This window comes from Prunus mume, linkage group LG6 (assembly GCF_029339155.1).
Source record: "Prunus mume cultivar Tortuosa linkage group LG6, ASM2933915v1, whole genome shotgun sequence".
Lineage (NCBI taxonomy): Eukaryota > Viridiplantae > Streptophyta > Magnoliopsida > Rosales > Rosaceae > Prunus > Prunus mume.
Genome location: NC_142703.1, coordinates 17,169,245 through 17,185,779, shown reverse-complemented (window position 1 = coordinate 17,185,779; position 16,535 = coordinate 17,169,245). Strand labels below are relative to the sequence as shown.

Sequence of the window (16,535 nt, the reverse complement as noted above, 5' to 3'; positions counted from 1 at the left end):
CTCTGCATTAGAGTTCGGATTCCTCTTCTCGTAGTTTAGATTAGGTTAAAGTAGAATATCGTTAGTATATAAAAAAAAGGGATTTAAATTTAGAGTTTGAGAATTTATTTTATTTTAAAAAAGAAAATCTAATCGAACCAAAAATGAAAGCAAAATTTCATTTATTTAACTTGTAATTTTACAGTAGTGTGTCCTGGAAAATGGGTGTGAACGCCAAGTGAGAGAAGATGAGGAGAGTTTGAATAATTCTCTGCTAAGAAAAGCAACACAACACAAGTTTTTCAAAACAAAAAGCAAAAATCACAAGAAAAAAAACAAAAAGAGGCGGGAGAGAGTTACGAGGCACATGGCGTAGCGTGGAATCGTTTTGAAATCTCCGAAGGGCGGCAACCAGTAACTTGGCAACACGTGTTGCTAAGCCTTACGTGTCAGTTCCTGAAGCCATGCCCTGACCACACACGGGAAAGCGGGCGGGTCGGAGCACGCGGTGCTCTCTTTTTGTTTTCCCACTCGTACAAGGAGTCTCACTACACAAAACACCCCTTCATTTCAACAGTAATTACGAAACTGCCATTTAGTTTCAAAATCTGTTAAATTTCTAACTAACTAGCTTCTTACATACATTACAGGATGAACATGACCTGATACATTTGATTTTGGTTCCCAAGTTACTATTTGAGTTTCAGATTCATATAAATAGATGATAAGAGAGTGCTGCTAACTATTTAGCAATATAAACCAACATTCTCTTCAAGTTTGGAGTCCTCTTGCCTACCAATTGTAGTTGCTTGCATTGCTTACCAATTTGAAGAACAAAAAACAGGTACTTCTATTTCTTAAACATTACAACAATTCCTATGAAATTTAGGATATATATAAGAATTATGTAGCCATTGGACTCACATTAGTATTTCTTTTGTGGTTAAAAGTTCTACTCATTGAAATTAATTTTTAGCTCAACTGATAAATATGAATGAAGTCGTGAATCGCATAAGTTGTAGGAATATGATGAGACGAATGAGAATGGGATCAACTACTCCCTCTAATCAATCTAATTCCTGATTTTTTAAGCATTGGACTACGAATTTTATATAGAACATAAGTAAGCTTTTATTCTTTATAATTAGTATACACTATGGTATTCGAGAATTATAAAACTCATGTATCATGTCAAAAGTAGTATCTTGCAATCCTTTTCTTAATGAATAAATTTCAAATAAGATTCGGAAATATTTTTGGAAAAGTTTATGAAGCTCTCTTATTATTTATCTTCATTATTATCTCTCTTTTGGGTTACAATTCTTGTCTCATATTTGATATGTTCAGAATCATTCAGAACCCACAAAAAGAAAATTGGATAATTATGACATTATAATTTGGTGGGGAAGGGGATATCTTCTATGTTGTGAGACAGAGAGGGTATTTTGGTAATTTCACCAAGTGGGTAGGCCCTCAAACAGCTTTTACCCTCTGTAACAGTGCTGCAAAGAGTCTCAAAATCTTCAAAGTAAAAGACCTTTGGTTGTTTTCCCATTTGAAACACTTGACTTGTGTTGCACTGCGTTTGCTTGCCATTATTACTACCAAAACAAGACTTTGGTATCAAGCCTCTGCCACCCTTTTTAATAATTTCCTTCATTTATTGGTTTTGTTTTGTCGAAACAAAATCAAAGGTGGTTCCTTCACCTTGGAAACTGTTGCTTTGCGCGTTAAAACTGTGGAAGAGAGCCACAAAACACAGAGACAGGGAGAAAGATAAGGCCTAAAGGGTTTTTGGGAAGGCACAGAGAGAGAGAGAAGGGACATTGCTTCCCGCGTTTTCCATGCCTATTTCACTCATTTCTCTCATTTCTCTCATGCGTGCAAGTTATTCCTAAAATCTAAAATCTAAAACCCAACCCATCTTATTTTCTTGGCCATTAAAACTTTTAATTCTCTTTAAACTTTTCTTCATTCCTCATTCACATTTCACCTCATCTCTCTCTCTCTCTCTCTCTCCCCTTGATTTGCTTCAGTTCCTTTATTTAGTCAAAACCCATCATCTATTTTAGCGATTTTTTTTTTGTTTCTCTTCTCTATTTGCTCTCAAAGGTTCGGACTTTCTCTTTATCTTGTTCTGGTGTTCTTGTTCATTCTGGCCAGCTAGGTCGGTTTGGAAAAAGCTTAGCAATAAAGTTTGGTGCTTTCGATGCTTTTACATCATGATTTGTGATGGTGAAGTCTTAGAAGTTGATTTTCTTGCATAAAAAGTTGGAATTCATTGGTTTTGGTCAAGTGGGTTTGGTTCAAATCTGCAACTTCATTAATTAGTTTGGCAGCAAATCTGGGATTGAAGATTCCATTTTGGGGTGCAATTAATGGTCTTTGTTTGGAAATTAGCTCCTGCTTGACAAAAAGCCCATTTCTTGTCTTTGAGAATCGTAATTACAAGGGAAAGCAATTTGGCCAAGCTCTGAACTTTGATTTGTGGGTTTTTCTGTTTTTTCTTGTTTAGATCTGAATTGAAGCTATGGGAAGCCATATGAGCAAGAAGAGCTCTGAAACATCATCCTCTGCTATCAATCTCAACACCAATTTACAATACACAACTGATCAATTAAGCTCATATGAGGCAGCTTGCAAGGTTGATGCAGAATTGCAATCCTTTGATACCAATATCCAAACCAGAACCAATCAAGTCATCAACACAATTGCAGCAGGAGTTGAAGTTCGAGCTCTCTCATTTGATTCATTGAAGGAAATCACAGAATGCCTGTTGGAGATGAACCAGGAGGTTGTGAAAGTTATCTTGGAGTGCAAGAAAGATATATGGAAAAATCAAGAATTGTTTGAGCTTGTAGAGGAGTACTTTGAAAACAGCTTGCAGACTTTAGATTTTTGTACTGCATTGGAGAAGTGTTTGAAGCGAGCTCGTGATAGCCAATTGCTCATTCTTGTTGCTCTCCAACAGTTTGAGGAGGAAACCGAAATGGGAGGCAGTCGATACACGAGAACTTTGGACGAATTGAAGACTTTCAAGGCTATAGGTGATCCTTTTACTGAAGAGTTCTTCCAAATTTTTCAATCTGTTTACAGGCAACAAATACTAATGTTTGAGAAGTTGCAACTAAGAAAGAACAAGCTCGATAAGAAGTTCAAATACATCCACGCCTGGAGGAAGGTTTCGAGTATTATATTTGTTGCTACGTTTGCTGCTGTGTTGATTTGTTCTGTTGTGGCAGCAGCCATGGCTGCTCCACCTGTCGCAGCAGCTCTGGCTGCTGCTAGTTCTATCCCTGTAGGCTCAATGGGGAAGTGGATTGACTCTTTGTGGAAAAACTATGAAAATGCTTTGAGGGGTCAAAAGGAAGTAATTAGCTCAATGCAAGTAGGGACTTATGTTGCCATAAAGGACTTGGACAACATTCGGGTTCTTATCGATCGATTGGAAGTTGAAATTGAGTCCCTCTTGCATAATGCAAGCTTTGCCATTGAGGAGGATGCAGTTACAGTTGCAATTGAGGAGATTAAAAAGAAGTTGGGAGTGTTTATGAAGAATGTAGAGGATTTGGGAGCTCAAGCTGATACCTGCAGCCGGGACATTCGAAGAGCAAGGACTGTGGTTCTGCAGAGGATCATAAAACATTCCAACAACTAGAAGTCCCATGATCCTCAATATTTAACCTGTTGCTGTTTTGATGCTTGATGACATTCGAATTTGTGTAACTTTCTGTTTTTTTTTAAATTATCATATTTTTTTCATTCTTAGATTGTACCTTGGAATCCCAGACGATTGGATTGATATATAAAAGAAATAATGTAAGATTATATAGCATTTCACACTTTATCAATGTTTAGGCAAGATCTGACTCGAAGTAGTTCCCATAATGATTTTCTCTTCAATTTAATCATTATTTACTTGATCTGGTGAAGTTTGTCTGGTCTGGTCTTTTGTTCCAAACAACCATTGGAGTTTGTCTGGTCTATTGTTCCATAAACTTCCATACCAGAATGACCTCATGTATTTCAGAATGTGGTGCCTGGAAGATTAGAAGAAATTGCCACTCAGAGGTCTCTTTTCATGTTGATTGCTCATGTAGCCATCTTTCTTCTGCTTAAATCATGCTCAATTGTTACAAGTTGAGACTTGAAACTTCCAAGTTCCAATATGGGGCTTTTCTGAGTCACGTGAGCAGTCAATTTATGCTTTCTCCTTTTATGGTTGGTTTTCCAAGTGCCTGTATAACTAAACTAACTGTATGTAGTTCTTTTTGTATCCATGACCTTTTTCAGGTAATGAGGGAAACCCTCTCATTCATTCCCGCCCAAAAACTTGCAAATCACATGTATCAGGTAAATTTAAGTATTTTTACATGGTCAAGTTCAAGGCAAATATAATCTGTTTGAGTTTACGGTCCAATGCTCACCTCTCTAAGCTACTTGTATGGGTTTGTATTGTCTCTAAGCTACTAAGTTATTATGTTATTTTCTTTTCCCTGCATACTTTTCTATACATATAACCACAATGAGTGCTCTATAGAATTCTCTTGTCCTAATCTTAATTGATAGTTAACTACTCTTACTTCAGCAAATATTTATAATCTGTAAGTAAGAAATCAGTTTAACAACAATCCCTGCTATAAAGAATTCTCATGTCCAAATCATGATGGTGACTACTTAACCTCAGCCAATAATTATAATTAATCTGTAATTCAGAAATAAGTTTACCAGAAAACCATTAGTGAACACATGAGAAACTTGCACATGTGAAGTGCATATATTTTGGAATTGCAGATTCCTGACTTCTGAACATATGATGTAATAATCTAGAACAAAATTGAAAATAAAAGAGGGGAACCTGTCAGACAACCGTGTGATCATCCCAGCAAGAGAAGAGTGGCTGAGAACTATCCTCTACTAATTGGATGATCCAAGGACCATTAGATTGTTGATCATGCCCTGATCACACGGTCCTGTTTTTGCTGGTTTTGATGGCTTAGATCTATATTGAAGCTATGGAAGGCCATATGAGCAAGAAGAGCCCTGAAACATCTTCTGCTATCAATCTCGGTACCAATTTACAAGACACAACTGATCAATTGAGCTCAGGTGAGGCAGCTTTCAAGATTGATGCAGGCTTGCATTCCTTTGATACCAATCAAGTCATCATAGCAACTGCAGGAGGTTGAAGCTCCCTCACTTGGTTCCTTGAAGGAAGCCATAAAATGTCTATTGGAGATGAATCAAGAGGTTGGGAAAACTTGTCTTGGAATGCAAGAAAGACATATGAAAAAAATCTGGAATTGTTTGAGCTTGTTGAAAAGTACTTAGAAAACAGCTTGCGGACCTTAGATTCCTGTACTGCACTGGAGAAATGTTTCTCGTGCCAGCCAATCGTTCATTCTTGTTTCTCTTCAACAATTTGAGAAGGAAACTGAAATAGGAGGCAATCAATACTCGAGGACTTTGGAGGAATTGAACAAGTTCAAGGAAATAGGGGATCCTTTTACTAAAGAGTACTTCCAAATTTTTCAATCTGTTTACATGCAACAAACACTAATGCTTGAGAAGTTGAAACTTCCGAAGAACAAGCTAGATAAGAAGCTCAAAAGCATCCATGCAGCAGCCTATGATATTTGTGGCCATAACTGCTGCTGTGTGGATTTGTTCAGCTGTTGCAGCAGCCATGGCAGGTCCACCTGTTGCAGCTGCTCTGGCCGCAGTCTATCCCTGTAGCCTCAATGGGGAAGTGGATTGACTCTTTTTGGAAAAACTAAGAAAATGCTGTGAAGGGTCAAAAGGAAGTGATTAGCTCGATGCACGTAGGTACTTATGTTGCCATTGAGGAAGAAGCAGTGTAGGTTGCAATCGAGGAGATTAAAAAGAAGTTGCCTCAACATTTAATCTGTCAGACAACCGTGTGACCACCCCAGACAGAGAAGACTGACTGAGAACGATCCTCTACGGTCTCACGAGGACCACCAGATTGTTAATCACGCTCTGATGACACGGGATTCATCCACCAGGTTGGGATTCCTGTCTCCTTAGAAATCAAGGATACAGAGGTACGATTACTATAGAACAGATCCTGTCCAAGTAAGGTCGTGACCTCTGAGCGGTCTTCTGGGCATATGAAGCGCTTCGGAGTTTCGTAAAATGCCGATGTGGGACTAATAACGAGACTTCTGTTCCTTTGATCTCTCTGGTCTTCTGTTCAATTTTTTAATAGTTGAGCCCCGGAAAAGTGGCTGAGAACGATCCTCTACTAACTGGAAGATCCAAGGACAATAGATTATTAATCATGGCCTGATCACACGGTCCTGTTTTTTCTGGCTTAGATCTATATTGAAGCTATGGAAGGCCATATGAGCAAGAAGAGCCTTGAAACATTGTCTTCTGCTATCATTCTCGGTACCAATTTACAGAACTTATCAATTGAGCTCAGAAGGCAACTTCCGGAGAACAAGCTTGATAAGAAGCTCAAAGGCATCCATGCTTGGAGAAAGGTCTTTAGTATGATATTTGTGGCTATATCTGCTTCTGTGTGGATTTGTTCAGCTGTTGCAGCAGCCACGGCAGGTCCACCTGTTGCAGCTGCTCCGGCTGCTGCTAGCTCTATCCCTGTAGCCTCAATGGGGAAGTGGATTGACTGTTGAAAAACTATGAAAATTATGTGAAAGTCCAAAAGGAAGTGATTATGATGCACGTAGGTACTTATGTTGACATTGAGTCCCTCTTGCACAGTGCTAGCTTTGCAATTGAGGAAGAAAGTGAAGGTTGCACTAGGGGAGATTAAAAAGTTGGTAGCGTTTATGAAGAATGTAGAGGATTTGGGAGCTCAAGCTGATACCTGCAGCCGTGATATTCGAAGAGCAAGACCTGTGTTTCTGCCGTGATTATTAAAAAAAGAAAAAAAAAAAGGAACCTGTCAGACAACCGTGTGACCATCCCAGACAGAGAAGACTGACTGAGAACGATCCTCTACGGTCGTGGTGATCACAAGGACCACCAGATTGTTAATCACGCTCTGATCACACGGTCATGATTCATCCACCAGGTTGGGATTCCTGTCTCCTTAGAAATCAAGGATACAGAGGTACGATTACTATAGAACAGATCCTGTCCAAGTAAGGTCGTGACCTCTAGCGCGCTGAAGCTATATAAAGCGCTTGGTTGTTCTCTAAATTGTCGATGTGGGACAAACGCGAGCAATAAAAAAAAAATAGCGCGATGCTGGCCCAACAGGGCTCCACTAGCTCTCATGCATGTTCTCAATTCGGATGGTCTACCTGGTCCACTCTAGTTTGAGGTTATTTGGGAGTTTTGTTTGTGTTTTTTCAGTTGTATGTTTTGTTCCTCTATTTTTGAGGTTGAATGAAATTGAAGTGCTTTGATCCCAAAAAAAAAAAACGTAAGAAAGAAAAAATATTTACATTTTGATGAATGTTCAAAAACCTCTTTCCATAACTTTATTAATGCGTACATTCATACAGCAAAGCCATCGTTATCCTGGAAGTTTTCTATAGGTTAAAATATGATCGATTGTTCCGTGAAGTTTATATTTTTCAACTGCCCATTTAGCCTCTCGAAATCCATGGCCATACTCGTAAGAGGAATGCATATCCACCACATACTTGTACGTTTCAATTAGGTTTCTCTGAAACTGAGCATGCTCTGTAATCGCTGATGAGGTCTTGCGATCCTGGGCCTCCAAACTCTCCAACCACTCCAACCATTTTCGACCTATCACTTGGCACATTCCTTCTTCCACTTTTAGTTCCAGTTGGCCTGTTCTAATACCTATTTACAAAGACATGGCAAGGAAAAAAACCCAGTTATATTGCTTGGTTTTTAATTCGAGTCTTTTAATATATATATATATATATATTTAAAAAAAAACCAAGAATATTAATTCCTCATATATGATTTAGGGTTTAGGATAACTTTTGGATTTGTATTACAAAGTCTTCGATGTCATGGTCGCGCCGTCATATGGCGTTACCATTATACACTTGTATCTATATTAATACTATACTCTAAAGTCCAATATATAGAACAATGTTATCCACTCGTATTATAATACATAAATTAGCAACAACACATGACAGTGTAACAGTCTCATCTTATTAAAATTTGTCAAAGTAAAGTGCATATGATAAAACAAGTGTAAAAGGACCAAACGTATATTGTTTAACTAACCGACTTTATCGTTCTTACTATAATTAAATACTTGTTGAGATAATCACCTCTTAGTCGAAACCATGCATGCATCATCTCATGAGCCAAGATTGCGCCGGTCATAACCCTGCATGTTGATTTGAGTTCAAACTTGTAAACAAAATTCGAGTTTATAGAAGTTTAATGAAACGCACAAGAAACTTGAGGTGAAAATAAGGATTTTTGTAATTCATTAACAGTCGCAATTAAGAAAGGAAGGAAGGTTGAGAAGTACTTAGGCAAACCGAACGCAATTGCTATTCTTAAAGGGCTGCCATAGGTAAGATGCTGCTGTTTGGCTGTTATAATGTTATTCCCTCTCCTTGAAAACCTTGTGACCTGCACATATATAGGTTTCTTTTATATTTTTGTGACAAAACAAAAAAGCAAGCGTGGTTAGGTCAGTTGGTTAGGATATTAAGTCTGTCCCTTTGCAACCAAGTTCGGGTATCCTTCCCCATTAATTTAGACTATTGTTTATACAAGAAAGCCAAAATAAAAATAAAATGTGGTGATAAAATTTCTTACGCTGATGAGAGGAGGTCCATAGCTCATAGTTTTCCCAAAAACGAGGGAATCTGGATGAGGAGGGTGGTCAATTAGGGTTTGCAAACCAGCTCCTCCTCTCCCAGAAAGTCTTGCCATCTCAAATTCATCCACCATGGAAACATGAAAGTCGTGCTTGCCAATTTGAATTTGCAGTCCATGGTTGAAAAATTCAAGGCATATATCCACAAGAGGTTCACATTGTTGGGTAGTAAAGATTGCCGTGGAATAGCATTCATCGCAAATAAGCCGACCATCACCAAGGTTTATATATGTTACATATTTTGTCTGCACTAAACAAATGAATTAATTTCTTATCCAATATGATTTTTTTAAAATTAATTTAATAAGGGTATAATTGAATTTTTGTCAAAAAGTGGGTTCACAATGTAAAGACTTATCAAAAATATTTTTTTCCTTTAGATTGAGTAGTTTACTCTCACATTAAATCGAGAATATTTGGTATTTTTGTTGGCTTATTCTCACATTAAATTGAGAATTCTACTTACAAAAAATGATAGAAAATTTTAAATAGTAGTCAAATTTGGACTTGATAAAGATTTTCAGCCCTTTTTTTTTTTCATACTTTCGAAGGGCCTCGATTACTGTTTGAGAGGGTCTTCTCAGAGGGCTCGAGCGGTACTTGAGAAGCCTCAAGTGAGTATATTTCTAAATATTGAGAAAAAGATGTTAAAAGTCTATGAAGTTTTGGTCATATAATCAACATTTTAAATTGAAAACGTTGGTATTATGGAATCTTTGATTTGGTTTATGCCACCAAAACTTATATTAATTAGTCTCTTAACTTGCATTTAGAATAAAAGGTAATAATTTGGCAAACCTTGAGTCTCCTGCAGCTACAGCATTCCGGAGTCCCGTCTCGTAGATGAGTAGGACAAACTTTTTGGTTCCATATTTCAGAGCATACCGGAATTTGATCAGGTGGATGAGTGCTCTTGATCTGTTGAAACTATCTTTTAGATGAAACACATAGAACAATCGCTAATTAAGGTAATTAAATGTAAAAATGGTTTACATTTCTCAAATTCATTTGCATGTTAATTCAGCCTGGATTATTAATTAAATGTAATAAGATTTAATCCTCTTCTCAATTTATGGATTCCCAATTCAACTTTCAGCTATAAATCATATAACTGATAAATTAAAATTACACGTAACGGCTATTTTAATTGTTTTTTTTGTCAGACAACATAAGATGTTTATGCAATTAGAGTATGAATATGGACCATTGATCAAGTTGATTTTGTCCAATTTTATGGCTGAGATTCAGTGTGACAAGAGAAGATTATCGTTTCATGGATTAATTCCGCTTTAATATTTTAAGAAAAGGGTCATTTTAGTTACTTACTATTGCATCACAAACGTCACAAACCCTTTGCTTCTGACGACTAGAGCTGGAACAAGATAAAGAAAATATGTCAATCTTATGTGAAGATCTAAAGCTCTCTTCATTCAAGTCTAAGAGTCTATTTTAAATTAAGGAAAATTAAGGACGGTTTAGAATTTGTAATATACAAATAAGATGGGTTTGTGAGTAATTAACATCTCCAGTTTCATGGCTGCATTTACCTGCTGGCTCCTGGAGATCTAAGGCTTGCCTTAATAGCTTCAGCAAGGGTCATCGTGTCCTCATCGTAAACACACCCAAAAAGTTGAGAATTTTGGGTGTGTTTCATTGCCCTGTTTATTTATAAATTTGTATAAAAAATAATAATAATACATTTGTAAGTTTTATATTTAACTACTAACAACTTCAGAAGTGTTTCACTAAAATCATACAAACATTAAAATATCCCTTTTCTCTATATTATTATTATTTTTTCTTGTTGTTTTGGTTAAAGTCTTTTTGTTGGCTTAAATAATTTGGATCATTAGCTTGACTCAAATTTGGGTTGAGCCAACTTTTGAACTTAAATATCTGGTTTTGGACTCAAAATTTTTCTTTCTTGAACCAACTCGGTAGGTTTGGTGCAGGAGCTGAGCTCAAAACCAATCCAATTCAACTTTTTAAAGACCTTTTTTTTTTAATATATATAAACGATGGTCTAAACTACGGAAGAGGGGGGGTTTCTCACACACAAATAATTACGATGTCAAGGGAGTTTGACCCTGAGACCACTAATTTGTAAATCAAAATCATTTTTCATTGGACTAAACCATGTTGGCCTTGTAAAAGACTTAAATTATTTTACTACAATTATTCAAAGGAGGGAGGGCAAGCATCAAACTTTTACCATGAAAATGGGGTGAAAAAAATGGGTAAAATGCTAGCCAGATCATAGAGGTTAAAATATTTAATCATTTCAGCCAAAAGCCCCACATAGAGGTAACCTATTTTGTATACCAATTGATCAATTGAAAAACATCAACTGTTAATCGTTGCTTCAGGGAAAAATTTGTTTGTCGGGTAAGGGATATTAGGCAGACTCACCGTTTTCCTTTTTCCCTTTTCCACATAGATCCACAAGAGAGAGCCGCATGGCGCGCTCTATATCATCAATTTCATGTTGAGACATTGTATCCTGTATTTTCTCCAATATAAAATGTTAATGGAGACACATAAAAAAATATAAAATCATGAGAAGGAAGTAAAGGAAAAGAAATTTATAGAATACTCATGCAGAGGCGTACACGTAGTTTTTTCTAAAAAATCAATGTAGGAGATGTGATTCGAACTTCAGACCTCTTTCTATATTAGAAAAGGAAATATCATTAGACACATAGATAGTTGATAAGGCGTATATGTATATGCAGGTCAGATTTGGGAAAATAAGCATGTTGAATTATTCATGAAGAGTTAAGAAAACAAATAGTGAAAATCCACGTCATAAAGAGGCAAAATTCCCAATCATGCACAAATATTCACACTTTCAGCTTCGCGTGCTACTTATTTAAAATAGAAATTTGCCACTCATTAAGCCAAGAGCGTGGACATTTAATTAATTTCCTTTTTGTTCTGTTTTCAAAAGCTATAATCCTTCATAATTTCATGATTCTAATTTATAATGGGACAATATACTTTGCAGAGTAAATCACCCTTTTATATACAATTTTTGAATCGAATCGGAGCGTCACCGTGGAGGAATTTAATGGTAATGCATCCAGTATGAAAAGTGAAGGAAATTACTTCTGGCATTCTAAAACTGTAGAATCATCTGTATCATAGACTCTCCTCAATTATGAAATTTTTGTTGTGTACGTATGGGATTGAGACCCACTTAAGAATTACAATCATTAAAGCTCAAACCTAGAACCTGTTGACACTCCCTGAGTACTAAGATGATTTGCACTTAAACAAAACTTTAACAAGGCTAACAAGTGGCAACGGTCGAATATTGAAAATGGTTGCGGCCGTGAGATACGCACATACCGAAGATACATATATTTTAAACCAGATGGACGAGAAAATGGTTAAGTAAGCGCATGTTCCGGTCAAGACAATTACTGCTACAAGATTTACAAGGCACCTCAGAGTAGAAAGGTCACCTTCTGATCCTTCGTCGGGAAAATGGCCTTCAGAATCAAAATCGGAAAGCAACTGGTCCTTGAGATGAAATCTGTTCATTAACCAAGTTGTAACCTCGTCTTCAGATGTTGGAATATTGTCTAGGGGGATACGCTGGACATGCATATGAACTTCAGAAGGGTTCACACCAGAGGCATTGTCAAAGAAAGTTGGGCAGCTAGGCTTGTAGCCAATAGTCACATCATAAACTGAAGTCAACAGAAAGACCAAATACACTGTAAGCTGACGAGTAAAAAATAACACAATCATCTGAAAGACGTGGTTAGAATATCAAACAACCTCAATACTATATGGTCCTATAACCTTTCATTTTCAAGTGAATATGTTAAACTACTTCTTACTTGACCATAAATAAACAAAATGAAAGGGAAACCAAAATGGTTGACATATAAATTTTTGAGTAATCAAAGGCAAACACAGAGCAATGAAGCAGCAAATCCAGCAACTCAAGCATTCCAAGCACAGATGTTGCTCCCTATTTCAATTACAAATATATTTAAACACAAAACTATGAAATCATTGCAAAAGATGAGCACAATATTCAATAAATTTGATCAGAAGTAAACGTGATGGAAAAAGTAAAAGGGACAAGTTAGATACATTGGCTGCTGTAGCACAATAAGGACACTCAACTCTATCTAATCCAACAAAGTTATCACCTTGAAACAAGTGCTAACAATAAGAATGTGTGGTGGTGTCACAATTTATACAAATAATCTTCCTACAAACAGATTGGATTTGTATAAGGCCCCTATACGAAGAAACATTCAAAGCTAAAAGTTGAACTCATTTGGAAAGAAGACAAGCTAGTCCATATATTATCAAATTCTTGTTAATAAATCCAACAAATTGTAATCAACAGGCATCGTTCAGATATTCTACAGCACTGGTAAGAGTTTCAGAATTCTTTCTCTGCACAGACCGACAACAAAATATTTTTAAAACCTTGCTTAGGTCTTTACATTAATAAGAAAGAAAGGCCCTAAATGAATAATGAAGTACTGACATTTGAAGTGGCATGTTCAGAATTTCTACAAATAGTCAAAATCCATTTGAGCCTACAAGCTTATGCAAGCAATGCAAGGTTTGGTTTCATCCTGAAAGTCGAAGGCTTATTCTTTGAATACATTAGGAACGGAAACCAGAAAAAAAAATTTAAATAAATTCAGAAACAGAGGCAGGTTATAAGTCGGATAAAACTGAACCAAAAACTTTGATATTTCAAAAAATTAAAAAAATCCTCATTGGGAACTATTGCCCATAAGTCAAATAATTAATATCGTTAGATGAAGATCAGCCAGTTTGCAAAGGTAGAGCCAATTCAAGACAATTCAGTCACCATGCAAGAAAGGATGTTTTGCATTTCAAATTGTAAGGAAAAAAGCGGAACTCATTCAAATAAAGAGTAAACCTCCAAAATAACAGGTAAATAAGGCAACCTGCATCCAAAGATCCCCTCAATTCTTCTAAACAGGCACTGAAACCCTTTGTTTTTGGAAGCAAGACATGCTTTAGAACTGGTAAGCCATTTTCAGCAGCATATTTCTGACTACGTATGCTCTTCTGCTCACTGCATAAAATAGTCGGGGGAAGAAATGATTCAATACATTATTAGGATAAAAAGTGTTGGACGAGAACCAATATATACAAAATGAATGTGATATTGCATACCCTTAGATTATACCAACTCTACAATAAAAATTGAAAGCAACAACAGTTCAAGAAATTACGTGAAATCTGTTCCTTCTGGGAAAAGTGCAAGCCAGAGGGAATCTTGGGGATCCTTCAGACTTGAAAGCATTCGGCGCATGTTTAATTCATCGACCTCCCACTTCCTCTCCACGGAGATGAACTCCAATATGTGAAATGACCAACCAAATAAAGGCAGTTTCATTAAACTGCTTTTAAGGATATACTTTATGTATCCCTGGCGTCCCTTTCGCAATGCCAAGTCCCACAAGTACATCCAGTCAACCTCAGTTCTATGGTTTGAAATAAGTAAAATGCGTTCACCATCAGGAACAGTTTCTCCAGAAAATATAACTTTTGTCTTGTTTATCTTTTCAAAAAGAAAAGGCCACAAAGCTAACCAAGCACCAAAGAAGAAGGATGTTACTCTTCTACTGTAATGTATGCTGAAAAGTCTAATTATAACAGCACCCAAAAAGCCAAAATACACTAACATCATAAATGCAGTCGAAACAAGTACAAGTAAGCACACAACACCTCTAATTGCTCTAAGTGGAGTTAAAGGAAGGTGCTTCATTGCATCAGTCGAAGGTTTTTGAACTTCCATGTGTACTCAAACAGTCAAATCCAATCACAACTCTTAAATGAGAGTTGCACTACTTCCCTTATGTACCCACTTACAGTGATCCTAATAGGATGATGAGGTCCCAACCCCAAAAGGTCACTATTGCAATAAATTAAGCGGATGAGAAGAAGCTCCTAGGCTCCTAGAAGAATATTGAAGGCATTATGTTCTTGGCTTCAAGAAATGACTCCTACAGAATCTAGTAGCCACGCTGACCATTAGCAACTACCTTCAGATAGGCTGCACAAGGAAAGTCAGGAAGGTACTCAGCAATGTCATGTTTCATGGAACAAAAAATTAGTGTAGTGAGGGATGAAACATTGTTAAATGCAGTATGCAAAGGTAACAGTTGGCAGGGAAAAAAAAAGTACCCTCAGAAATTCAATTGCATATAATAGCAGAGAGGAAAAGACAGTTTACAAGATAGCGCAACAGTTATAATTGGTAAAATCGATATTTCACTACCAGGTAAAAGCTGAACAAATAGCTAATTCCTGCATAAAGCATCCATGATTGGAATAAAGCATGTCTCGGAAAATAGGGTGAAACTGTCGAGCCAGGTCTTGAAAGCGGGTAGGCTATTCACAGTTTAACTTTCGGGGCAAACTTCTATTTGCAGTTCAACCACTCATGTAGACATAAAGATAAAACTAAGGACAACTGCATACCTCTGATGTTTTTCTCATTAGTTCTGCTATTTGCTAGATTATAATCCGGATCAGGTCATAAGAGAAAAATTAATTAACTCAGATAGAAAATCATTGCTTCCAAGTGAGTGAGCAGAGCTCATCATTCATCATACGAATCTAATTTGTTGATCTAATTACTTTCCAAGTAACTCAAACCTTAATCTATGCCAAAAATCAAGTGAAACTCAACGCTGAGGATAAGCATGACTTCAAAACCTCATAAACAAAAATCAATAGATCCAAAACTGACTTCTTCTACCAAATCTGTTCTGACTCTTCTCAAACAGAAATGAAAATGAGAGTTTCGCCAAAACTACCGTACCGTAACTCGTTTGGTTGCAGAGAAAACCGAGGAAAATCCAATGAATATCATTTCGCTGTTGATTAGATTTCCAAAATGAAGTGATAGATGAAAAACCACAAGCGCAGACAGCTTAGCGTTTCAGAGCAACTAGGAAATGAGATCGAGCAGTTTTCCGAGACTATTTAAAACTTTCTCGGAGTTTCTAGGCAACCAAACGGCACTCTATAAACATAAAACAACGTAAAAATCAGAGACTAGGGGTGATTGTTGTACCTGGTTGCGGTAGGCCACAGCTCCTGGAATCCGGTTTCGTTGATATCTTGTGGGAGCTACGAGAGGGAGAGACTAGTTGAGACTGTGAGTGTTGAAGGGGATAGGAAAAGAGGCTCATAAGTTTCTTAAATTACGGAATCTGCCACGGGCCTCGTTCTGCCGATTTCAGATCCTCTGGCCCCAATTTCTCTGTAGCCTCCCTGTCTCCTAGCTAACACCCGGACACTTTTAACTCTAACTTAACACTGTTAAGTATATATATTATAAAAAATATATATATATATATATATATTATAAAACGAAGAGTTCGAGCAGTGGGTCAATCAGCCAAGACTCCCCTCCTCCTCCGCCGCCTCCTCCTCCTATCTCTCTCTGTCTCCCACCATATATAGTCTAAAATTGGAATAATTTGGGGATAAGTTTCCAAGGGAATTTCAATTGATTTGGGGTTCTCGAAGCCTCCTCATCCTGATTATATATATATATATATATCAAAGAATTTGCTCATGCTAAGCCGTTTAACACTCGAGTTTCAAGTTGCTCAACGCTGAGCATAAGCATGACTTCAAAACCTCAAAAACAAAAATCAATAGATCCGAAACTGACATCTTCTTCCAAATCTGTTATGACTCTTCTCAAACAGAAATGAAAACGGGAGTTTCGCCA

The 16,535-nt window shown here is 36.9% G+C and overlaps 3 protein-coding genes, 2 non-coding genes and 1 pseudogene across 10 annotated transcripts; 2 read left to right on the top strand and 4 right to left on the bottom strand.

Moving 5' to 3' along the window:
* The first annotated feature begins 755 nt into the window (after positions 1 to 755).
* Positions 756 to 3,902, top strand: LOC103335546 (UPF0496 protein At4g34320-like). Of its 2 annotated transcripts, none has more exons than XM_016795127.2 (2): positions 756 to 823; positions 2,495 to 3,902. In XM_016795127.2, exon 2 carries the CDS (start codon positions 2,510 to 2,512, stop codon positions 3,635 to 3,637), a length of 1,128 nt encoding a protein of 375 aa, XP_016650613.1. In that variant the 5' UTR covers positions 756 to 823; positions 2,495 to 2,509; the 3' UTR covers positions 3,638 to 3,902. The 2 variants fall into 2 exon arrangements, with proteins under 2 accessions (XP_016650613.1, XP_008236784.1); XM_008238562.2 differs by lacking the exon at positions 756 to 823 and adding an exon at positions 1,605 to 2,091.
* A 622-nt stretch (positions 3,903 to 4,524) lies between these two features.
* On the top strand, positions 4,525 to 7,101 carry LOC103335569 (UPF0496 protein At4g34320-like; annotated as a pseudogene).
* On the bottom strand, positions 5,882 to 6,085 carry LOC148916278 (small nucleolar RNA U3). The gene has a single exon (XR_016128407.1). It is a non-coding gene; the product is annotated as a small nucleolar RNA U3 (small nucleolar RNA).
* On the bottom strand, positions 6,902 to 7,116 carry LOC148916277 (small nucleolar RNA U3). Its single transcript, XR_016128405.1, has one exon. It is a non-coding gene; the product is annotated as a small nucleolar RNA U3 (small nucleolar RNA).
* Positions 7,117 to 7,425: 309 nt separating this feature from the next.
* LOC107881351 (protein DA1-like) lies at positions 7,426 to 10,374 on the bottom strand. Its single transcript, XM_016794976.2, has 7 exons — positions 10,333 to 10,374; positions 10,112 to 10,157; positions 9,584 to 9,703; positions 8,725 to 9,030; positions 8,432 to 8,535; positions 8,226 to 8,284; positions 7,426 to 7,779 (listed from the first exon to the last, which is right to left on the bottom strand). Exons 4-7 carry the CDS (start codon positions 8,857 to 8,859, stop codon positions 7,484 to 7,486), a joined length of 594 nt encoding a protein of 197 aa, XP_016650462.2. The 5' UTR covers positions 8,860 to 9,030; positions 9,584 to 9,703; positions 10,112 to 10,157; positions 10,333 to 10,374; the 3' UTR covers positions 7,426 to 7,483.
* A 1,496-nt stretch (positions 10,375 to 11,870) lies between these two features.
* Positions 11,871 to 16,065, bottom strand: LPAT5 (lysophosphatidyl acyltransferase 5). Of its 5 annotated transcripts, XM_016795365.2 has the most exons (5): positions 15,870 to 16,027; positions 14,516 to 14,843; positions 14,020 to 14,374; positions 13,729 to 13,859; positions 11,871 to 12,477 (listed from the first exon to the last, which is right to left on the bottom strand). In XM_016795365.2, exons 2-5 carry the CDS (start codon positions 14,583 to 14,585, stop codon positions 12,038 to 12,040), a joined length of 996 nt encoding a protein of 331 aa, XP_016650851.2. In that variant the 5' UTR covers positions 14,586 to 14,843; positions 15,870 to 16,027; the 3' UTR covers positions 11,871 to 12,037. The 5 variants fall into 5 exon arrangements, with proteins under 5 accessions (XP_016650851.2, XP_008236781.2, XP_016650850.2 ...); XM_008238559.2 differs by having other exon boundaries at positions 14,020 to 14,843; positions 15,870 to 16,065; XM_016795364.2 differs by lacking the exon at positions 14,516 to 14,843 and having other exon boundaries at positions 15,870 to 16,063.
* Between the last annotated feature and the right edge of the window lie 470 nt (positions 16,066 to 16,535).